A 25,120-nucleotide genomic window follows, 5' to 3' on the forward strand; every position below is an offset into this window, starting at 1 on the left:
TCCTCAGTGCCTAGAGCAAAGATCTGAAAGCCATAACTTTATGCCGTGTCTGCTCAGTGGCCAGTTTCTGTATGGCCCTCCAAGCTCAGGATGGATTTTACATTTGTAAAGGATGATTTTTAAAAAATGTGACAGACTTATATGGCCCACAGAGCCTAAGTTATTTACAACCTGGCCCTTTACAAAAAAGTTTGCTCACTCCTTGACATAAAGGAATACCTATGGCATAGTAGGTGTTCAATAAAAAAAAAAATAGTTGAATGAATTATAATACAATTAAATAAGTTGTAATTGAGGTATAAACAGGCTTAGAGGAGATAGTGACTGACTCCCTGAAAAAGGTGGTAAATCCTTTCATAGGAAATGACTTTGGAGCTGAGTTTTTGGAGGCTGCAAAGGAGTTTCTCTGGTAGATGAAGTAGGGAGAGGCACGTGGTAAGTGAAGTAAAGAGATACAGATGGAGTAGGAATGAGCAAAGGCCCTGAGCACATGAAAGGACACAGGATGTTTAGAAAGCAGAGGGAATTTTGGTTCAGGTAGAATGTAGTTTACATGGAAGGAATGAAGTTGGAGAAAATTGGGAGCCATATTGTGATTGACTGTATCCTGCTCAGGAGTTTTGTTCTTTTCAAGACCTTGGAAAGACATTGTAGGTTTGTAAATTGTAAAGTCATAGGATCAAATATATATTTCAAGAAGCTGGTTGCTAGCAGCGGGAGGATGTTCTAGAGTGGAGAGACTATGCTTAGAACGTGGTTAGGAGACTTTCTTTGGTCTGTTGAACAGTGAGGATGGGACAAAAATCAGAAAAAATTGAAAATATCATTGACAGAAAGTAACAGCTAAGAGATGTTCCGGCCTTCCCTGACTCTTTTTGCAGAAGGGAAATGGGGAGAGCATTTATTCGTGATCCCTAAATTAAATTTTGTTTTTGTTGCTGTGTATTTTAGCATTCCTTTGTGTATTCATTTGGATTATTATGTGTTATGTAGTTTTTCAATTGGGAAATATAATTATCAGCTTTTTAGACATGGGAGTAATCTACATAAAAATTATAAATTGATCTGTCAAATAGGATTTGGAGTTGAAAATATGGCAACAGCAATGGACGAAGACCTGGAAGAAGAGCTAGATGAAAAAGATGAGAAGTCCATGATGTGCCCTCCAGGCATGCATAAGTGGAAGCTGGAGCAGTGCATGGTGTGTACCGTCTGTGGAGACTGTACAGGTTATGGAGCCAGCTGTGTCAGTAGTGGGCGTCCAGACAGAGTCCCTGGAGGGTAAGAAAGTGTTTAATGCTACAGAAGTAAATTAGTAGAAATGTGTAGAACACAGTTCTTTTCAAAATTTTTCTAGAGTGTATTCTACTGTGTTGTTTCTTAAAGGCATATTGGCATATACTAACCATTCTTATAATTGTTTTCTAATATAATTTCTAATTCAGTGTCAGTTTTATTTAATTTGCTTTTCTTTCAATTGACTCATTTAAACTATTATTTAAAAACGGGTCATAAATTCCTTCAAGGCTTGGGGCTGTGCCTTCATTTGTTTTCTTTTCCTAAGACTGCTTTAATGCCAAGTATTTCTATTCATTTTTGTTGAACATGGATCTTTTCTGAGTATAATTATCAAATATCATATAAAATACTCAATTAGGGATATATAATTTTTTTAATGAAATTTACTGTTCACAGTTTTAGGAGTTCTAGGAGCTGTCGCTTCTAAGTTGTGTTATACCTGTTAGATTTATCCTTTTTTACTCTTGTTGGACCACTTTTTTTTTTCAGGAACCTGTATTGTTGTCATTTTAAAGTTAATATGTGAATTTGGCAGAGTTGGAATGCAGATTTTTCCCTAGCATGTTGGGGAGAATTTTGAGTCCTGTTTTGTATTGCCATTTATAGCAATGTAACAAAATGGGGTATTCTTTGTAAGATCAAATTAATTATGCTAGATCTTTGCATTATGATAGCTCTGATCTTTGTAAGATCAGATTAATTATGATAATTAGCTGACTTTGGGAAGTAGGGGCAATCTTGTGAGGAAAAGCCCAAGTGAGTACAGGCACCCCCCATCTCTGACCTCCCCATGTGAGTCCTTTTGAATAGTCAGGTGCTTCTTCCCAAATCATGTCTGGATCTAGTACAACTACATTTCTGGGTTTATACTTGGCCTGACATAGCTAAATAGATCGTACATAACAGGGCTTTTCTTCTAGATATTGAAATACTATGATTTTATAGCAATAAATTTTCTTTGCGTTTTTAGCACATGAAAATATTATGGCTCTCTTTATCAAAGGATGATATTTCTTCTACAAAGCTGTCTTTTTGGCTCTGTTTACTATATTTAAGTCCCTAAATTGTTTATTTTAAAATTTAATTTGGATACAGAAAGATTCTACAATTTTTCTTTTTAAACAATATTGGAGTTGAAATTTGTCCTCCTGGATGCTCTCCCAAGTTGTTTCTACTAAAATTGTGTCCCCCAATCTCTGAACTTAAGCAGTTGATAAATATCATAATTGAATTTCTGAATTCTCTGGTCCTTCTTGAAATTAATTCTTCTTCTTTACATGCTTTTTCCCCCATAGATTTACTGTTGGTTTTCAATTTATAGATCTAAATGGACAGTACCTAACCAAGTACAGTAATTTCTTTATCAATGATGCAGAAATGAGTAAAGTCAACAAAAGAACATATGCCAGGACAGTAAGCACTGTTAAAAATGACTTTGATTATAAAATTGTGACTGGATATCTTAGAATAAATTTAGAATTAAACATTATTTTTTAAATAGTGCCCACGGACAATTCAATAGGGCAAATTATTTTATCAGTTTTTATTGTTGTAGTTAGTGATCCTCCAAATTGTCAGTAATGCTTGCATTTAAAAGCCAGGAGTTTCACAAGCTACCCAGCTGTGTCTTTCAAACCTACTGCCAGGTAGATCCTTCCTCTTGTACCTCCACCAATCTGGATAGCCAGAGGCTCAATGAGGCTGTCCAAAGTTTTTTAGGACTGATCCAACATATAACATTAAAACTATGACTTCTACATTTACAAAATACGTGGATAAGAAGTTACTTGTTCACTGACCCGCTAGCCAACTTCTGAGAGTGTTTTTGTCTTCTTTATATTATACTCAAATGCCATACGCTTACTTAACAACTAATAGGAAAAAGACAAAGAAGAGAAAAAAGAATAGGTAATTGGACACAGTGAAAGGAGAGTATGGGAGATGAGGGCATAAAAAGCAGAGTGGGGGAAGGAGACGTAATGTGTGAAGCTGACAAGCTGGGCTCACTCAGTGAAGGCTGCCCATGCCTCCTTTAACTTACCTGGTAGATACAATGTTGTTTGTTTGTTAACCAACCAGCCTATCCAGACTGCTTACTAGTAAAGCTTCTGGTGCCTCACTAATTGTGAAAACTTTAAAAGTATTTGTTAATAGCAGCTTTGAAGATAGCAGAATCCATTTGTATTTTCTGTAGAAGTAATACCAATTATGCCTTTGAGGAGCTTAATAAACTCTTGTTTTTTAATTATTCATCTTTTCATACCTTTTCTTTAAAATTGACACATCCTAATTGGAAGGCGTGATTTCATTGCTGACTCATTTAACACAATCTCAAAATGCAGAAAAGGGGGCCGGCCGGGTTGCATAGTGGTTAAGTTCACATGTTCCACTTCAGCGACCCAGGGTTCACTGGTTCGGATCTTGGGTGTGGACATGGCACCACTTGGCATGCCATGCTGTGGCAGGCATCCCACATATAAAGTAGAGGAAGATGGGCACAAATGTTAGCTCAGGGCCAGTCTTCCTCAGCAAAAAGAGGAGGCTTGGCAGCAGATGTTAGCTCAGGGCTAATCTTCCTCAAAAAAAAAAAAAATGCAGAAAAGGTGTTATAGAAGGCAGTTTTAAGGAAAGAGTAGAAGGATTTCAGTTAATTTTTTTCTTTTTCTTTTTAGGATCTGTGGTTGTGGTTCCGGAGAATCTGGCTGTGCTGTGTGTGGATGTTGCAAGGCTTGTGCAAGAGAGTTGGATGGTCAGGAGGCAAGACAAAGAGGAATTCTTGATGCAGTGAAAGAGATGATACCTTTAGATCTTCTGTTAGGTAATTTGATTGATTGTGCTAAACGTATTGTCCTCAACTCAATAGTTCTGATAGTTTAAATATTTTCTATTAGATATATTTTAAAAAATTAAGATAATTATGCAGTAGTGCTTGTATGGCAACTGACAACATGTCATTAAGAAGGAGTGACATTCCCTTTCCCTAAGATTCTTGCAGTAAAAATAATTTGTGTTTTAGACGATAGTTTTTTGGTTTTGGCTGAGGAAGATTTGCCCTGAGCTATCGTCTGTGCCAGTCTTCCTCTATTCTGTATGTGAGTCCCCGCATGGCTTTGGACAAGTGGTGTAGGTCTGTGCCTAGGAACTGAACCCAGGCCGCCAAAGTGGAATGTGCCAAACTTAACCACTAGGCCACAGGGCTGGCTCCTGGACAATGTGTTTGTTAGCTTTTACTTTTTGGAATTTCACGTAGTTCTGTCATATCTATTATGTAACAAGTTTTAATTGTAAAGATAGATTTATTATTTATCTTTATATATATATATAATTATTGTAATTTTTTTCTTTTGGTCAATCATCTAGCTGTCCCAGTACCCGGGGTTAACATTGAAGAACACCTTCAGTTACGACAAGAAGAAAAACGGCAGCGTGTAATCAGGCGACACAGATTAGAGGAAGGAAGAGGTAAGATGTGGCTGCAGAGAAAAAGTATATGAAAATCCATTTTCTTTCCCTATATGGAGACCACTGAAAAGTTTACAGAATAGCCTGATTTGGTAAGAAATTGAAATTAAAATTAGTAACATTCTAGTGACTCATGAAAATTATTCAGGATATTTACAATTGTGCTAATAACATACGTTTAATTCAGGAGGATGTTTATGGCATAAGTCAACCATATTAAGAATTTTTGTGCCATTTACCAAGCATCAAAAGCTATTAGCAACAACAACTTTTTAAATAAAATGAATTCTAAGAACTTGTCTGTCACCCAGCTTTTGGATTCATCTGTTTAACCATGAACAACGAATTAGGTTAATATAGTATTTTACTTTCTGTTTTCTTAGTCATTTATGACCATTATCATTCGGGCATAGTCCCGCCACTCTTCTTCCAATCTAGAGTAAAATGTGCTTTTCTGTCTCTTTTTTGGGAAAAACCTCATTCCGGTTATGTACAAGAAGGGTAAGTTGGAGAGGCTGCAAGTTTTAATAGCAAAGATAGATTTATTATTTATCTTTTCCTCATTGTTTATGAACATTTCTCAGCCTAAAAATACATTTAACAGAGGTTATAATAGGTATTTTAGTATATATCCAACAAGCAGAGATACGTAAGTATTACGTAAAGCTGTTGTTGCCCAATGGAATCTTTTCTTTATAGAATTAAGACAGATTATTACAGAGGTCTGTGATTTTATTCTTCTACTAGGCAAAATCTTCAGTAGAAATATTTTCTGATACTGCGTATTTTAAATACTTATTGGAAATGACATGGTATTTGATACATGAGATAAAACCTATTGCCTGTTTAACTATCATTATAAGTTTTTCTAGACATTCTTTTTTTAATGTAAAATGGAATGAGTAGTAAAATATATAGCATACATGGTAAATCTGTTTTTATTAAACTTAAGTTGTAAAACACATGCTTGAAACTTGAAGATTGTTCTTTATAGTTTCTGATAAGCTATATTGATTCATTGATACAGTGAATATTTGCTTTTAATTTGGCTTTGTTTACATAAAATCATTGCCTATAAAGAATATTTTAATAAGATTCATGTATGTAGTCATGCGTCATTTAGATGGGGATACATTTTGAGAAATACTTCATTAGATATCTGGTTTTGTCATTGTGCGAACCTCATGGAGTGTATTTATACAAACCTAGATACTATAGCCTACTACACACCTAGCTATATGGTACTAATCTTTTGGGACCACCGTTCTGTGTGTGGTCTGTTGATGACTGAAATATTGTTATGCAGTGCATGACTATAGTGTCATTATTTACATTATATAAATATTTGGGAAAATTATATATTAAGTGTTTCATAGAAAACAGGGTAAAATTTAAGTTCTGCATCTTTATGACGTGGTAGTTGAGTGATAATTCCTTTTATGTTAATGATATGATTTGCTTAAGGTTAATTATCAATGTATCTTTTTTACTACCTGGGTTGAATCATATGAACTGACCTATAAAACCCAGGAATTTCTTATGTTTCAACCAAAGTATAGCAAAAATTCTTATGATGACATTTACTTACTTGCCTAATGCTATATATCTTGTTAATCTTTTTTCTCCCTCTATAAAAAGCTATTCTTCTCTAGCTATAGTATATTTCTGCATATCAGAAGTAAAAGAACATTGACTGTGCATGTTATTCAACAAAGCTTTGTGATTACAGAATATTCTTTTGCCATTGATTTTAAAATGTGTCAGACCTCTAAAACATAAACTGTAACATTTTAAAGGTTAGAAAGCTTCATTATTTAAATATTTTCAGAAATTATTTTATTGTATCTGATTTTACAAACACTGACTTAGGTTCTAGGCAATTGGTGTATATTTTGTGACAAATCAGTTTCATCTGCAGTTCTGAATATATAGAAATACTTCTTCAGATTATTGGTGCCAAAATTTTGTGTTATCCTTATTTTTTGGTTGAGCTCTTTTCATTTTTGTTGAAACAGAATATGTAGTAAATATATTTTCTTGATGGGTTAGGCTCTTCATTATGGACCTTAATTATGGCAATCATTGCTTTGCAAGGTACCAAAATTAACTGAAATCTGTGCATATTAGAATCATGTCCTTGCTTTGCACAGTCACCATGGTTACTTTGGCATCATGCAGTGAGGACATAGTTCCAGTATACTTGACAACCGTGTGTGAAACACAGTACCATGCAACAAGAATCCTGCTTATATATTTTATTTTGTAAAAATCTTTTAAACGAGAATTCTAACTTTGTATCCATTTTTGAAAAGTCAAACTTCAAATTCTTATTCAGCGACTTTGGAAAATCCTTATACTATGTTAAATAATTAAAAACCAGTATTGTAATATGATACTTTCATGATTTTATCTTTATATTCCTTCTCATCACTCCCATTACAAGCAATTTTATAAGAAAACAGATTTTTGTAAGAAAACAAAATGTACACAGAGATACACCCACACTTGCATAGGGAAAAAATTAGAAAGGTAAACACCAAAATGTAATACCTGAGAAGTGAGTTTACAGGTGATTTTTATTTTGTTTTTTACAATTTGTTTTCTAAGTAGTCTTCAATATGCATATTGCTTTTGTAAACAAAATAAGAGTTATGTTTTAAAACTTAAGCCATTGTTTCTTTAAAAATATAGACTAGTTCTGGGGTATTTACACTTTACCTTTGCTTTTTAAAAAATACTTCTCTTTTGATTGGATGGAGGATTCCCTTTCATCATTTTAGGGCAGTAGTTCTCAAAGTGGTTTCAACAGGACCAGTACAGCTTGGGCACATGTTAGAATTGCCTGTTCTCGGGCCCCACCCGAGGCCTACTGAATCAGAAGCTTGGGGAGCGGAGCCCAGCCAACTCTGAAGAAGTCCCCCAGGTGATTCTGATGGTGGTAAAGCGTGAGAATCACTGCTCTAGGGCAGTGATGTCCAAAGTTTGTTCCATGGACCTTCTGCACCATAATCACCTGGGCCTAATGAGTCAGAATTTCTACGTGAGGGTCCTGGATGCAGATTTGAGTCACTTACACAGTATTCAAGGACTCTTGTTTGGCATGATGCTTTAGAGGATTTTCAGTCTTGTTTTGTCCTCATGAGGAACAGGAATGTCAAAAAAGTTTTTAGTGTTCCAACTGCCACACATAATTTTTTTTTTTCTTGGCCTCTGCTTGGTACTTTTTTTTTTAAAGATTGACACCTGTGCTAACAACTGTTGCCAATCTTTTTTTTTTTCTTTTTCTCCTCAAATCCCCCTAGTACATAGTTGTATATTTTAGTTGTGGGTCCTTCTAGTTGTGGCATGTGGGACGCCATCTCAGCGTGGCCTGATGAGTGGTGCCATGTCTGCGCCCAGAATCCAAACCACTGAAACCCTGGGCTGCCGAAGCAGAGCGCACAAACTCAACCATTCGGCCGTGGGGCCAGCCCCCTGCTTGGTACTTTTTAGATAACTGACCGTTTAGTAGTATGTTAGTAGTAACTATGCTCATTAGTAATTGGCTTTTACTTGTGTTGAAATTTCAGAACTTCAAGATTAGTTTATATTAAATTATTTTACTTGATTTATCTATCCTATTTACCAAGTTTGTATTAATTCTTTTGAAGTTGATCAGAATTTTAGGACCTAGCTGTTGTAGTAAAGCCTTGCTCAGTCAGCCTCAGGCTGATTGATGTAATTTAAGCTGCTGTTTATGACCCAGAGCCTTCTATAATGGAGTGTGCTGTTGAAACCCAAAAAGGAGTGTTATTACTGCTTTTCATAAGTTTGGAATTTTGCCTTTAAAGTTTTTATGATATTAATCTCCCAGATAATATTTTTCTTAAAATATATTCTTAAGTGCCAGTAGTATTCATTTACAGATTTTATTTCAAGACATTTGTGATAACTGTTAGTTTTTTAGATTGTATGGGGTTGATTGGTACATAAATTCTCTGAGACTTCAGTGGAATTTTTAAGTAGAATTCTCTTAAAGTTGTTGGCAGGACTACTGGGTGATTCTATCAATGATCCTATCTTTATATTCCTTCTCAGTACTCTATTGTAAGGAAAATTAAGCTCAAATATTGTTAGCTACTTTTCCTTCTTTCTTTTCTTCCTAAATCTCAAATCAAAGTTTCATAATTCTGAGCTATAGAGATGGGGTGAGCTTATGTCCTGGATTGTCTGGCACAGTACCATTTTATGCCTACTGTCCAGGCATATTTCTTAATAATGCCCTCTTTTACTCTGAGTAGGTTCTCCTTGGATAATAAGTTATATGGTTAGTGTTGCTGTATAGCATGGTGATTAAGAACATGGGTTCTGGAGTTAGACTTTGGTTCAAATCCTGTCTGCTCAACTTTTACTGGGGTTTATGACCCTGAAATTTAATCACTCTGAAGCTCAGTTTTCTTACCTTTAAAATGGGGATGACTACTGTATCTACCTAAGTAGGGATGTTAAGGAGGATTAAGTGATATGCATGAAAACGCCTGGCATGTGCTAAGCCCTGAGTAAATGTTTGGTGGTGGTGATGATAATGGTGATGAAGATGGTGCTAGTGGTGGTGGGCTGTTTAGCAGATTTCTGTTCTCTTTGGATTTGGTTCTTTTCCAGCTCTGGCCTTGACTTGATACATTGGAATGCTAATCACACATCTTTGATTATTAATAACAAAAACCTCCACAGCTTCTGTAGAATAAAATAGATTGCATTTTGATAGGGAAAAAAATCAATTTCCCATAGTTACAAATTAGAATGTAAAAAGAAATTTATTATAATTAGTGTCTCTAATTTCAAAGTGATTGAACAGTTATTGCTATTGACTTTTAAGCCTCTAAAACCATTGTTTTCTTGATTTGACATATTAAATCCAGTATTAGCTATCTTCCAGTGCTACATGAAAGTCCCTTTTTAAATTAAAATATTATATGAAGCATTTAGAAAACATAAGTCAAGTAAGAAAAAAGGATCAACGTAATTCTTCATCCAAAGATAACCACTGGTGGAATTTTGATGTACTTCCTTACAATTTTTTCTATGCATAAGTCTTTGTTTTTTTATATCATTTCATGCTGTGATATATATTGGTGTCCTGTTTTTTTCCCCTTAATGTTATATCAGAAAAATTTTTTTGTGCTTTATTGCAATACCATATTAAAGTAATATAGGAATTTAGGTCAAAAGTTTTCCACAAACCTATCCTTTAAGTAAATTAATTGCTTTTATTTTGTTGTCATCTTCTAATCAAGTTTTACACATTTCCAGTTGTATCACTGACTGAATTTTACATTTTATATATTTGCGTAACATTATAGCATATACATTTTTATATTTTGCTAGTATTTTTTCCCTTGCCTTCACATTCTCCTCCACCAAGCAAATAAGATTTATTCTAATACATATACTTGCATATCTTACTCCATTATAATATAATTGTGTGCTGACATCTGCACATGCGTGAAAGGATAGGCATATATTATTTATAAAAGTGGTATTGTATTACATATAAGATTATTTACAACTTTTTCTCATTTTACAATACGATGTGAACACACACTAGGACAGTAAATATGGATCTACCACATTCTATTTAACAGAATAGGTTATAGTAACACCTTTGAACAGAAATCTTTTAAAAAGTATTTTAGTTTTCCTTAGGATAGATTTCTAGATGTACAATTACTGGGCCTAAGGATAGTAATAATTTTTAGGTTCTTGAAATGTATCACCAGTAATTTTCTGAAAGGCTTGTACTATTTTCCACGGCCACTTATTCCAGTCACCCTTTCTGCCTCCTGCCTGTGGATGTGCTCTGAAAAACCCGTTTTCTACACGTGAATGGAAGGAGCTTTTAAATATCTAAATCTGTATTTTCACACTCTTTTAAAATTCATGCCCCTCCTACTAAAACATGTAAACCAGCAAGTTCAGTTAATTTTACCTTCTTGGTTCTATTAAGAAACTAAAGCTTTTGAATATGTCTACTTCTTAGAATACCACTGCTGTTTTCTTAGTTCAGTCCACTTCTGTTGTTTGACTGAACTACAGTGAAAAGCCTTTTAAATGTTCTTTCCCCCAGTCCTATCTTTTAAGCCTTTGTCCACCTTCTGTCTAGAATGTTTTTTCTAAAATGCAAATCTGATCAGCAGCACTTCTCTGTTTAAAACCAAAAAGCCATTCATAGTTCTCTAAACGAATTACACATTTTATCTCTGCAGTTTCATCTCCTCTTACTCTTCTTCCTGTTCTCTGCTCCTGAACTTTTTTTCTTTGTATCTCTGAACCTTTACAGCACTCACTACCTCTTTTATTAGGTCTCAGCTTATGTGATATTTTTCTCTTCTTGTACTCCAAAACTTCCTACTTTCTCACCCTCAAGGTTTGCTAGCTGCACCTCCATTGTGCTTAATTTTGTCTTAGCACACTGTCATAATTTCTTGTTGAGTCGTCTGTGGTCTCTCCCTCCCCTGTTAGACTGTAAGCTTCTTGAGGCAGAGATGTGTGTTCTTTAAGTGTTCCTAGGACCTAGCCTGGTATCTGAAATCAGTCAGTACTTAATATGTCTTTGTTGACTAATAGAAAACATTTCATGGACTTCTCATCAGCTCTACAGTGAAGTTGCGTGGTATAAAAAGATTTTAATTGTTTTTTGTATACATCTCCAAACTCATTTTCCACCAGTTTCTGCCAAATCATCCTATACTCCATTCATTTCAGCTATGTGTGTTTTTAATGGCTATACAATATTCTTGTTTAACATCTTCCTATTTTTATAAATCCTGTTCCTTTTACCTGGAATGCCCTCTCTTCCTTGCTTCTCTCTAGGCAAAGTTTTTCTCATTCTTTGAACCCTCTCTATTCACCCGGGTTGATTTGGTCACTTTTCATCCTTCAAGATATAATATGTTCAGATTTCCTTTATAACATTTATCACAACATATTGCAATTCTTTGTTTTTTTATTTCTGTCTTCCCTAGTGGACTGAATTCTGATAAGATCTGTGTCTTTGTCATTATATCCATCACACCTACTGTCTATTACATTAAAGATAATACAAAATTTTTGGTGAATAAATGAATGACTGAACTATGTTTATTTAGGAAAACTATAAGGAAAATTATTTTAGTCCATGGATCACAAAAGTATTTTAGAACTTGATAGCCTGGTATTGTAAATGGTGATTTAGATTGAACTCAGATGGTATACTTTCTTGATATGATTGCCTGTGGACCTTCTATATTTATACATCAAAAGACTCTAAAAAGGTTAAATTTAGTGAGAAGCTGAATAACTATGAATGTTATGGGTGTAATATTTTTATGAGAAGAAATAATATCCCAAACAGACCATAGAAATCAGAAAATGGTAAATACAACTTAATATCATTATTATTTTAATATTTACAGTTCTTTTTGTGTAGTTGCAAAGTGTCTTACTTTTCAGAGTGATTTACATTATCTGCTTTAGTAAATCAACTAAAAATTAATGCATGTTGAAGACATAAGACATTTTGTTCATATTTGAAATATATTCCATTTTATCACATTTTTAAAATGGAGCTCAATATATATGATCTTAGCTTGCAAATAATTGGTACTGCATTACTAGGAAATAATATTTAATTCTTCTATTAACATTAATTAGCATATTTTTATCTGTGGTAATCACAGAATATGTTATTCTTGGATTTTCATAGAGTTACTGCTGCTTATATTTTTATCTATATCTAGAAACATAATTAAAATATATTTTTTCTACCTGTTTTTGATGGTTAATGAAGGGTACTTTGGTATTTAATGTGGCATTTGTCAAATTTTAGTACAGACCAATAGTTTAATTTTTGTTCCATTGTTAGAAAAATTAATTATAGCTGAAGCGCTATAGAGAATCCTGTCGAAACAGTGCTTACATACTGTCAATTCCCTTTTCAAATACTGGTAACATCTTAACTGTCAAATTTAGAATGTTTTGAAATGTGCAGGCATTTTTGATGTTGCTAAAACTCAAGGAAGCTGTGGTTCTGTTCTGTAAGAAAAGAACTAAAATTTTAAGGTGTAATTTAAAGTTTCCTTTTCAAGCTAAAGGATAATGAGGAAAAGCAATTTTTAAGTTTTATTGAAATTAATTTGGCTGTAGATTTTTTCCTTTAATACTATATAAGTGGAAATAACTGTAGTCTATGTAAGTATGAATTTGTATATGTATGTTATGTATATGTACCTGGTGGAGCTTGAGAAAGAAATTATTTTATGAGAGAATGGTTAATGTTCCCGAGAATGTTACCTTGGGTTCGATTCCCCTATTCAGTGTCGATATGAAGCTCAGCTTATCCTTGTTTCTGATTTTGTGTATGTGGTTACAGAAATCATACATAAAGTTAGACTTATCTTTTTTAGGACATCAAATCAAATACAACTTCTACAATTCTGTCTTCATAAAGCAGTGATTTTATATATATACATATACACGTATGTGTTTCAATTTTTAGTTGCTGTTTTTGACCATCTTGTGACCTCTTATGACCAAATGTAGTTAAGTTGGTAACATTTCTCTTGGTTTTATAGCAAGACTCATAAGGACATTAAATCTTGAGGACCTTGTTAAAACTTAATCATTAAATTAAAAATTAGTTGGTTTTTGGTATTTCAATAGGAAACATATTTGTTTTTAATGAATGTATGGTTTACTAAGTTTGAATAAATATGATATTAAAAATGTTTATAAGATAATTTGATTTATTCTAATTGAAATTTCTGATTATCTATTTGAGACTGTTAGTAACTACCTGATAATTTTATAATTATAAAAGATAGAATTTGTACGTTATAAACTATATTTAAGATATTAAAACTTGTGTGTGGAATAGTGAATAGATTATGGTTGGGGGTTGGGGGTTAATATAGGGGAATTGGGAAGACAGTATAATGTCCAAAACAGTAAAGAATAAATTTCCATGCTTTTTAGTTTGAATTATTTTTGTTCATTGTAGTGTTTTCATTTTGTGAGCTTTTCTATGCACATACAAAATGTTTCTCCTCAGGCCCCCTTGTATTTGCTGGTCCTATTTTTATGAACCATCGAGAACAGGCTCTAGCCAGACTCAGATCCCATCCAGCACAGCTAAAGCATAAACGGGACAAGCACAAAGGTATTTGGTCTTCCTTATCAACTAGGTGGGATACTTTCCCGATTTCTTCCACTCATTTGAATTTTGTCTCTGGGAAAATGTACAAACCTAATTCTTCTACTTTGCTCCTATCATTGTTATATAGCCTGAGGAGAAAGAACATGCTGAAAGTTGTACTGTTTGTCAATGACTGTCAATCTTATTTCTTTTTTGTTGTTGTTAATTTTAATAAAGAAGATGTTTTACAGTATATCTTTTTGTTTTCCATTTCTTTTCAAATTTCATTAAGTTAAGGGAAGGTAGAAAAAGTAATTATTGTTTTTCTATTTTTTATCCTTTATCATCTGCTCTTAGATGACTGCCATTTAACATTTTACAGTCTTTTTTTTAAGGCTGTTCGTTTGCTTTAGAATTAGCAAAATTACTAAATTCAGTGTGCAAAGTGATAATGAATTGACTACTTTTACTCTTTTAAATTGTTTTAATATTAAAGTTTACATGCATAAGACATGTGGATTATTTGATATTTGAAGGTTAAATAGTGATAGATGTAAGCAAAGAGTGAATTTTGTAAACCTACTCTCGTCCTCAGAAACTGTCAGAGGTCTAAACAGAGTCTGTGAGTGACTGGGAGTCTATTTTTGTGTAATTCTTTGAGATCTCAGAGTTCTGGATTAATTAAAAATATTCCTAAAGCAACCTTATTTTCTTTCTAACCACAGACTATAGGTCACCTAAGATCAGGAAAGAATTTAATGCAGAGAATTTATAAGTTTATATGTAAATTCTGCCTTGAATCCTGGCATGTGAACCAGGGGCTCTTTGACTAATACAACTTACGGTTGCTGTTTTTCTTAAATGCCTAAGATAAACCCTGCAAAATAGAATAGAAAGGTTTAAAAACACGTTCCATATAGACAAATTAATCTAACTAATGTTTTATGTCCTATTTTCTCCTTTGCTGTAAAACTGTTATACACTAATTATGCTTTTAAACTTTCACATATGATATATTATAGTCAACTTTATTTTTATTTGCCCCTCTCAATCTGTCAGTTTGCCACTCAAAGCAAAAACACAAAACACAGCAGACAAAACCACTGTTTTTAGTAAAAAGCACAGAGTACTACTTAAGATATATTCTGCAGAAATAAAAATTGGAAGTATTTTAAGTCTAATGTGATTAATGATAGTGAAATTTGTGATTGCTTGATTTACTGAGTTCTCTAACAATGCCATAAATATTTAAATCTAAGGAACAATATTTGGACGTGCTATGTAAATTATTTTAATTATTGCCAGAATCTCTGATCTCATATTTTCTGCTATGCCGCTATTAGAACACATTTTCTCAGTGTCTTTTTTTCCCCCCAATTACATGAAAGTGGAGTTTTTCTAATACTTTACCTGAGGTTAAATATTTACATTTCATGAAACAGCTTAAAACTTTTTCAGCTCCGTGTTAGTATCTTATGGACAAACAGTTTTATTTTTTCCAGAATTTTAAAATGAAATGCTAAATGAAGACTAAGTTTACAAATTCAAAACAGACTTTTTACAACTTTTCATTGGTTGGCTATAGAAAGTACTCAACAATAGCTAGCCTTACTTCCATCTTGCCTGCCCCAGGGTTCTGTTATAAGAAGACTCTTTGTGTATTTGTAGCAACCTCTTTGGAGGGACTTACTTTGTAGTATTACAGTGTAGGGCCAGTTTTGCTTTTTTTTTATTAGATGTTATGGTTTTATAGAGTGAAACAGTTTCATCTCTTTACCACCAAAATGAATTTAAAGTGTAAGTAATATTTTATGAAATGGTGCCCTATTTTATATAAAGAGTATTAACTTACCACTTACTATTTCCTGCACACCCACAAATTCTCTCTCCCTTACCTCCTTTGCATTCAGTGTACCTAACTGTCATTTAATCATCTTCCCATTCACTGCTTTTACTCCTGCTACATATAGTCATAGTCTTTTAATAAATATATTTTTCCTACATTTACCTTCTCTCTTTTTTTCTTATTCTGTTTGTTTTCCACTGAGAAATTCACTCTATTAATTGCTATATTCTGTCTTACATTTAATTATGTTGATGGTACACATAGTGGGATGGTAATAGTTAAAATTTTCTAGACTATGACTCTCCCATGGGGGTGTGTGGAGGGTAAGAACTGTGGATTTATTGTTAACAGGATTGAGTTCTAAGATGGAAAGTTGGAGAGCTTCTGGCTGATTGGAGAGAATTCAGAGAAGGTGATGGAATCTATTGTATACAGGCAAATTTTGACTTGAGGCAAAATAGAGTATATAAGGCTGAATCAATAAGTATAAAATATAATCCATATAACATATAGTAAGTTATTTTAAAAATATAACCATAGACTATATTTCAAGCAGATATCTGGATTAACATTTGTTTCAGCTATTCAGTGCCTTACATAGAAAAAGATTTTAATATGGTATTCCTAGTTAGGAACGTCTGGAAATAGTCTTGAAATCTGTCTTGAAGTGACTGACTTGAAAGTCCAAAGGCACGCTGATAAACACTTGTATGTGTTTTATGCCTACCTTCTGTTTAGAAATGAATGGTGTGGTATAATGGAAATATTATAGCTTTTGGAATTAGTCCTCAGTTTTAATCCTAAATTTGTCGTTTACTAGAACTATGTGGCCATTCGTTAATTTCTTAATCTCTTTGGCTTCAGTTTCCTTATTTTAAAAATAAAAATGATTGTGGCCAGCTGGGTGGCGCAGCAGTTAAGTTTGCACATTCCGCTTTGGTGGCCCAGGGTTCACCGGTTCGGATCCCAGGTGCGGACGGACATGGCACTGCTTGGCAAGCCATGCTGTGGTAGGCGTCCCACATATAAAGTAGAGGAAGATGGGCACAGATGTTAATTCAGGGCCAGACTTCCTCAGCAAAAATAGTAGGCTTGGCAGCAGATGTTAGCTCAGGGCTAATCTTCCTCAAAAAAAAAAAAAAAAAAAATAGTAAGTATCATAATTCCTAACTGATTTTGTTGATATGAAGATTACATCAAGATATATGTGTGTGTGTGTGTGTATATATATATATATATTCTTTGCAAACAGAAGTCCTCCATGAATACTAGTTTAATTCTTTGAATTGAATTCTTTGCTTTATCTTTTACAGTTATCCTAAAGGTACAAAATTTGAGATTTGTTAAATGTGTAGTTGGTTTATTTTTACAAAAGATTTAGGGTGTCAGCCATTTGATGGTGATAAAATGCTTCATGAGCCTTATTTTTTTAATCAAACTCCAAAACTGCTGTATCATGTATTACTTTGAGCTGGTTACTTAACCCCTCTAAGCCTTGGTTAGCCCAACTGCAAAATGGAATCACAGTACCTGTGTCATTGGATTATTGTATTAACTAAAGGAAGCAACAATAGTGAATACTGATTGAGCACTTTTCGTACATTATTTCACTTAATCCTCATAAGAACCTTGTGAGGTAACGTACCATCATTGCTGTTTTATGGATGGGAAAGCTAAGACTTAAAAAGGTCCAGTGTCCACTTGTCACACAACCAGTAAATAGTAGAGCCATGGTTCAAATCCAAATCTCTTAGGCTCCAGGGCCCCAAAACACTAGAGTGTTATCTACTGTGCACTTTAAATTTTCACAGTGTTTAGCACAAAGCAAGTGCTTAGCAAATTGTAGTTGCTGCTGCTTTGCTGTTTTATTTTAGTGATTTTGCTCAAAATACTCACTGTGTTCTGTGATACTTTTTGTGATATGCATAACTATAAGATTACCCCAAAAAGTGTAGATTTAAATAAAATTAGAAGTTGGAATCCTTTAGATACTGAATTCTCTTTTCTCTATATGTGTACACAAATACGCATATTGTATATATACTTAACAGCGTTTTAGATACATATATGTCAAAACTTTATAGCTATTATAGTTTCAATATCACATGATATATGTATGAACATACTCATATTAGGGAAAATACAGATATGCATATACCTAAATGGCCAATTATAAGAAAAATCTTGAGAGTATTTCAACACTTCACTAAATAATGATCTTAAGCAGTTAATCTTGCTACATTTCACTTGCTGATTCTTGAATTTTACACTAAATTTTTGGCCGCTTATTAGGTACCTTTCTTTTTTGATGAACTTTTATAAATTTCTAAATTATTAGAATTGTACTTGATTTTTTTTAATGGACATCAGATACCAGATACAGACATATATTTTTTAAATTCTGCCTCTGCTGCTGATAATGTTAAGAACCTCATCCTTATTTTTGAGTTTGTAATACTAATGTTTTTGCCATCTATAATAATTGAGAATTATTTTATATAGATAAAAGTTTGTTTAGATGAACTTGAACAAAATGTTTCTAGTATTATTTTTACCTTTAAATAATAGCCACTACTCTTTTAATTACTATGGTTTTGATCAGTATATTACTAGGCTTTTTTTTCCCTCCTTCCTAGATGCTATGTCTCTATTGTAGGATTTGTGTCTATATTTAATCTCTGACTCAAGGGAGGGGACAAAATGCTAAATTCAAAGTTAAAAGCTTGTAACCAGGCTCGATACATTTATATAAAGTGGAATGATACTTGTAATAATGAATTTAGTTAAGTCTGGCAAAATCAGATGAACACAATTTGTTTTCTTTGTTAAATCAGATTTGATTTTAGTAATTAGATATTTTTACCAATTGAGATAAAAGCTGTAAAATTTCTATACGTCTGTCATTTTACTTAAATAGTCTTTGGAAGATACTCCTTTTGGTATTTAACCATCCCATTGTCTTTCCAAGATGAGGAGTCTTTGAACTAGGGTTGTGTTTCCTTTTGGATGGAGTGAAACTAAATGTGATTTTTTTTTTTTTTTAGCCTATCCATTCTTGCAGATTTAATTTGGCAAACCCAGGTTAGATAATTTAACAGAAGAGGAATCATTATCTTTATGCTATTATAGTAAAACCTCTCACTAATTCAGAATTTATGATACTTCAGATGCAGTATTTGTGATCTTTTTTTGAGTAAAAAAATCAAAATAATTTCTTCCTCTGAATTTTCAGGGTCATACATATAAGGGGAAACCTGTCTAAAATCACTAGCTTTTCAAACCAAGGGCTCAAGAAATGAAGGATTCCTTCAACGTGCCTTCAACCTCTGGGTCCAGCAATTAATTCTTGTATGTTAAAGGACTTTTATGTTTATGGTACACTTTTATGTAATATAGGCCTATTTTGAATTATAATGTAGGTAACCACATTTTATTTATTGTAGCATTTAGTTTAATCTATAATCCGTACTGCTTGAAGGTAATAAAACTGAATTTTTACTTTGATGTTCTATGATTAAGACCTTTCCAGTAAGTAGTATGGGGCAATCCATTCTATGTTTTTCCGAATTAGTGAGGTTTTACTGTCCTAGTGTTATAGAGAGTTTAAAGCTTTTTGAAATGATAGCCATTTAGTTACAGAAAGGGAAGTCATAACTTAGGCCAATTTTGTCTTGTCTGAATATTACTAAAGGTTAGAAATATTAGATAAAAGGAACACATAATGTGAACATGAAATGATTTGGTATTCTGTTTAGCATTCTAAAATGGGCAATGAAAATATAGAATTAATTAAAAATGTGTGTCTGTAGATCCACATGTGTATCTGCATATTATACACACTTGTTTAGAGTTGCTATACCACAGGACAGTAGCTTAGACTAATTGACCTTTTGAAATTCCTTTTATATTTACATTTATTCCATGTGCAAGGAATTTGAATCTTGATGATACAGAGGTCATATTTTAGTGATATGTAGTTTTAGACTAGGAAAAGTAAGTTGCCTCCCTTATTTACACATTCCAAACTAGAATTTTTATATTCTTGAATGTGGCTTTTTATTTTGTGGTTAGGATGCCAGAATATTCAAAGTCAAATGTAGAAACCAGGGGTGGAGGGAAGGCCTAAAGCAAGCATAATAGAGGAAAGTATAAAAAGAAGGGAGAAGGAAAGAAGGAATGGAAGCAGCAAGGTTTGCTTGAGAGTAGTGGTTGGGGGTCAGAAGAAGACCATAAAGCAGAATGGCTGAAGGGCCAGGTGGAACAGGAAAGATGAGTTGAGAGTAACCTATTGAACTACAATATATTGGATAAAGCTATTTGGTCTTTATAAATTTTTTAAAGTTCAGTTGAGTTTAGCAATATTCGTGGAGAGGGTAGCCTTTCTAAAATGTGTTTGGGGAATCTGCATCATTTGTAAGTCAGCTAGGAATTTTTAAAAAACTGGCTAGTACTAACAATATCACTAAGTTCAAAATAATTGTTAAATGACTTTGCATGCAGTTATTTTTTATGCAAACTAAATTTTCACATATAAACTATTACATTTAGAATTTTGTTATTTCTATAACTTAATGACCCATTTACATTACATAACTGATTATCTTATTAGGTTTTATCCATAACCAGATCTTATCTCTGTTTTTATTGATTTAGTGATGTTTGCAAACAGAAGTATGTAGTGTATCTTCTCAAAATGGCTTCTTTGCAGGTAGATTCTTGATCTATCAATTCTAACAGCTGCAGATTCTTCTTGCTTGTTCCTTTTAACATTTTTCTCTTGTTCTTCCATAGTAAACTGATGTAAAATTTTACTTTTAAGATGAATAATGGCTTAATACAAATTATAACACTTACAGATGGAAGTGGAGAACGGGGAGAAAAAGATGCAAGCAAAATCACGACATACCCTCCAGGCTCTGTGCGATTTGACTGTGAGCTCCGGGCAGTACAAGTCAGCTGTGGATTTCACCATTCAGGTAGCAGCCGGAACTTTAGGGTATAACTGCATTTTTACCATCGTGCTAAATAACTTATTTGTTTAGTTTTGATGAATCTAGTCTGTTATTTGTGTGTTAAAAGCTATAGTGTGGCAATATTTCTTAAATCCATAAAAGCTTTATATTTATTACAGAATCTCTTTGCTATGGCGTGATGAAATAGGTACTTGTCTAGAGTCTTCTAGTCTCTTCTGATGAACTTCTAGTCTGTCTTCTGATGGGTTTATTTTGTAATTCAATTCATGAAATTCCTGAAGATGAAATAATCCCTGAAATCCCTTTGAACTCTAGAATTCTGTGATTTTTATAAAGTAGTCCCATATTTCCTTAATGTTCAATAAGAAGTGTGCATCAACAAATTTCTTTATTTTCTTAAAGTGTAGAAAATAATTACATTCTTAGTAAATTATTGACATTGGATTATATAACTTAGGTTGTGCTAGTCAACCTTTACAAAAATAAAAAATGTTAAAATCTTTGATATTAAATATTTCCTTATTTGATAAGGCATTGACAGATATTAAAGTTCTAACATTTCATTGATTTTGCACATAATTGTGCAGAGCTCAAACCCATTTGCTACCTCTATAATTATCCTATATTTGAGGGAACAATATTTTATATGTGGTTACTCATTATTAGAAAGATTTTACAGCTGACCCAAACCAATGTTCTGTTAAATATTAGTGTTATTAAATGGTATTTGTAAGAATTTTAAAGTATGTATTATGAACAACATTATGTATTTTATAACCTACAAAAGCATTTTACAGAACTAAAATTATATTTGTTTCTCATTAAATATAAATTTATGCTTCGATTGCCTATTTTTAATGGCTCTATAAATTTTAAATAATGAATATTACACTGCTTTCAGTATAGTTGGGATAGAAATATAAAATGCATATAATGAAAAAATAAAGCTGTGTGTTTTGGTTTCAGTGGTTTTAATGGAAAACGGAGATGTCTATACATTTGGATATGGACAGCATGGACAGCTAGGACATGGAGATGTCAATTCCAGGTGCTCCGACTTTTTGTTTGAAGGAACTGGAGTTTTTTTCTTTTCTTTCTTCTTCCTTTTCCTTCTTTCTAAATGTATATTTCTACACTTGAAATAGTATGTATACTGCTGTTTTGCAAAGTGTGGCTCATAGATTACTGGTGGTTCTTGATTTTGTGGTTGAGTGCTTTTGTGGGGATAGATGATTTTGTGGTTCAGGAGAAAAATTGATGTATATATTATACATTTAAAATATGAGTAATTATGATTATCACAAAATCCTATTATATTCTTAATAATTGTATCTTTTTAAAGGCCCTTCATGGCAATTGAAAAGACAATGAATATCCCCAAATTGCATTTTAAAAAAATCAGCAATGGATTCAATCATATTCCTTAATGTTATCTGTTTTGAAGTTTTGGTCTAATATTAACTTGAAGTTATTGGGGCTTTTGAATAATTTTCAAACAAAACCTAATGGTCTCTCAGAGGAACCGTTTTGAGTTATCCAGAAGAGTGAAGAAGTAATTATGGTAGAGTCTGCTAGACGTTTCCTAATACCCATTCTTCCCTGCTTCATTTGGGGATAGAGTTTTAGTTGGTGACATGACCGTGCAGCTAAAGACTTCATTTTCCTGCCTCCATTGCAGCAAGATATGGCCATGTGCACTGAGGTGACATGTGCAACTTTGAAATCATGCTGTTAAAGGGAAGAGGGATACTCTTCTGTTTCCCCTTCTCCCCTCCCTGCTTGCTGCCTGGAACCCATGCATGGTGGCAGGAACTGGAGAAGTCCTCAGAGCTGTCATAAGTTGGAAACCACGTGTTGAGAATGGGAGAATTATAAAATAGAAATAGTCTGGGTCCCTGACACCATGGAACTGCCACATAACCTCCTTACAATTGTACACTTACCTGAGAGAGAAATAAACTTCTATCTTGTTTAAGTCCCTCTTACTTTGGCTTTCATGAGAACAGCTAAAGCTGAATTCATATCCTGCTTAACACAGTGAAAGTACTTTTAGTCGAAGTATAGAAAATCCATCCTTATTACTTCAGGTTTTCGAAGAAGATACTAAGACAGGATTAGATATGCAAGTGATTTATTGGGGGAAAGCTCTTGTGAAAGGAATAGACAGGGAAAGCCTTCAGACATGATGTAGGTCTGACTCCTGTAAAGGAAAGAAGGAAAAGGATGGGGTAGGAAGAATCTAGATTACAGTGCTATTCTGAGAGAGTTTCAGCTGGGCCAATGGGGTGTCCTCAAGCCAAAATTGCCTTTGGAAGTGTCCCAAATTGGGCAAGATGGGCCAACATTAATACCTTTATCACACTCAGTCACAGGCTGATAGCATCCCAGGGGAAGAATAGCCTCGTGGATCCAAAGGGACAGCATCTGAGGCTATCAGTCAGCTATGAGTCTACAACCCTCTTTTTCGTTTGCTTATTTGGTTTAGTTTGCTCGTAAATTTCTGTTCCAAATTCTTTTCCCATTTTCAGTAAACTTAAACCTGGATGTTGGGAAAGAGACTATATAGTTTAGATGCTTTTATTCTCCCTTTGCCTTTAGAATTTTGATGATTCTTATAGTGTTTCTGAGTTTCATCTTTTTCTTGTGTACTGTACTTCTTCATTAATATGCTACGCAGTCATCATGTCTGGAACCATTTAGACAAGGTTCACATCTTTGTTTCATCTCTTACCAACTGTGTGCCTGTAATTTGCCAAATATCCCGTAGGATTGTTGAAGAATTAATATAGTGTATAAAGTGCCTGGCATGCATACATACACATAATTTTTCTTTTCTCTTCTTCCTATATTTTCCAAATAATTTAATAAATAGGCTCACTAGTATGATGGAAAGAGTTCAAAGACTGTGTATTAGAAGCCCCCAACTCTTGGGAAGATCCTTTTAGCTCTTCAGATCTACCCATAGAGTTATTTTGATAATCAATGATTATTGACTCTAAATATTTATATATGAATAATTATATAATAATGTAAATAATGAATATTTTATGTGATTGTGCTTTGTAAACTACCAAATAAACAGTTATAGGAACTTTCCCTTTAATTCTTTGTTTGAATTGAAGCGGATATTTCTATGAGGGCATTAGTTCACCAGTCAGCCTTTTAAAGTAATAATTGTTTATTTGCCAAAACTCCCTGTACCTCAGAATTGAGAACCACTTACCTTTCACTGCTGTTCCTAGCCATGAAGATGCTGTTCCATCTTCAAGTAAAATAGCTACTGCTCTTTTGAGGCATGACCATTCTGCTATACTCCCCTTTTATTACCTACCTACCTTTCATTCTTTGAAAATTTAGTGGCTGGCTCACAGTGTTTTCTCACTCTGAATCTCGTCAAACTTGTGAGTAACTTCAGTATCCATGTAAATGGTCTCATACAGTATACTTATCTTGACACCTTATATCTAGTGAACTTTACTTCCACATTCATGGTGGTTATTCCCAGACCCATCCTGGATCTAGCACAGCTCCAACTCTGAATTCTTAAGTTTAAACAACCCATAATCTGGTGACAATTTCTTCTTCTCTTATTTAGCTTTGCTTTATTTTACTTGGCCTTTGACTTTATCAGCACTTCATCCCTACAGCCCTCTACTTCTGTATTCTCTTTCATTGTTTTGACTTTATTTCCCACACAAGGTAGAGACTGTTACTTGTTCTCTTCACTTATGCTCTTCCAAGTATCCTCAGTTTTCTCACCCTCTTGGTCTTGATGCCAGGGCATGGCAAAATTTCAAGCATGAATCAATCTTATCTGTGTTTTCCATGTCTAACATAGGCTTCAGGAAAAAAAATAACAAATGCAGATTGCTATGTGATTTCTAGATTTGACCAATCCTTCTACAATGGGCAGTAATCCTCACATTTTACAGTTTTGAACTATTTGGTTTAAGACCTTTTGAGAATTTGATGAAAGATATGGGCTCTCTCTTCAGAAAAATAAACATAAGAAATACACATAAAAGTTGGCTTACAAATTTAGGAGGTTCACGTATCTCCTGAAGTTCACTCATAGTCTTCCTACAAAGTCTTTGGATCTAGGTTAAAAACTGCTGATCTGGGTATTTACTTGTTCCATTCACTACCATACCTTTTCTGTAATCTTCAAATTCTCTACTCACTCATTTCCTTCTTCCTTTCAGCACATGTCCTCTGTTTACATCACAACAAAAATAAAAGCCATTAGATGGGAAATTCTTCAGCCCACCAGCTCTACTAACCTACCTGCATCCATACTACTTCATTGTTCCTTCTGCGTGTTCCACTGAAGGAGGAACCTGTTCTTGCCTGTGCTGTGAGGACTGTCTACCTTGTCCTTAGGGATCTAGG

The 25,120-nt window shown here is 33.6% G+C and overlaps 1 protein-coding gene across 10 annotated transcripts in view; it reads left to right on the forward strand.

Annotated features, from left to right (window-relative positions):
• Positions 1-25,120, forward strand: part of MYCBP2 (MYC binding protein 2) — a 255,562-nt gene that overhangs the window by 69,042 nt on the left and 161,400 nt on the right. For 8 of the 10 annotated variants that reach the window (XM_046664365.1, XM_046664367.1, XM_046664368.1 and 5 more), the window contains exons 15-20: positions 1,077-1,281; positions 3,972-4,117; positions 4,660-4,761; positions 13,829-13,936; positions 20,615-20,734; positions 21,698-21,779. In XM_046664365.1, coding sequence (XP_046520321.1) covers positions 1,077-1,281; positions 3,972-4,117; positions 4,660-4,761; positions 13,829-13,936; positions 20,615-20,734; positions 21,698-21,779 — 763 coding nt within the window. Of the gene's footprint in view, positions 1-1,076; positions 1,282-3,971; positions 4,118-4,659; positions 4,762-13,828; positions 13,937-19,006; positions 19,107-20,614; positions 20,735-21,697; positions 21,780-25,120 lie in introns of those variants that run through there. The other 2 variants (XM_046664370.1, XM_046664374.1) reach the window with 2 other exon arrangements.

This window comes from Equus quagga, chromosome 6, assembly GCF_021613505.1.
Source record: "Equus quagga isolate Etosha38 chromosome 6, UCLA_HA_Equagga_1.0, whole genome shotgun sequence".
In the NCBI taxonomy this organism is placed as follows: domain Eukaryota; kingdom Metazoa; phylum Chordata; class Mammalia; order Perissodactyla; family Equidae; genus Equus; species Equus quagga.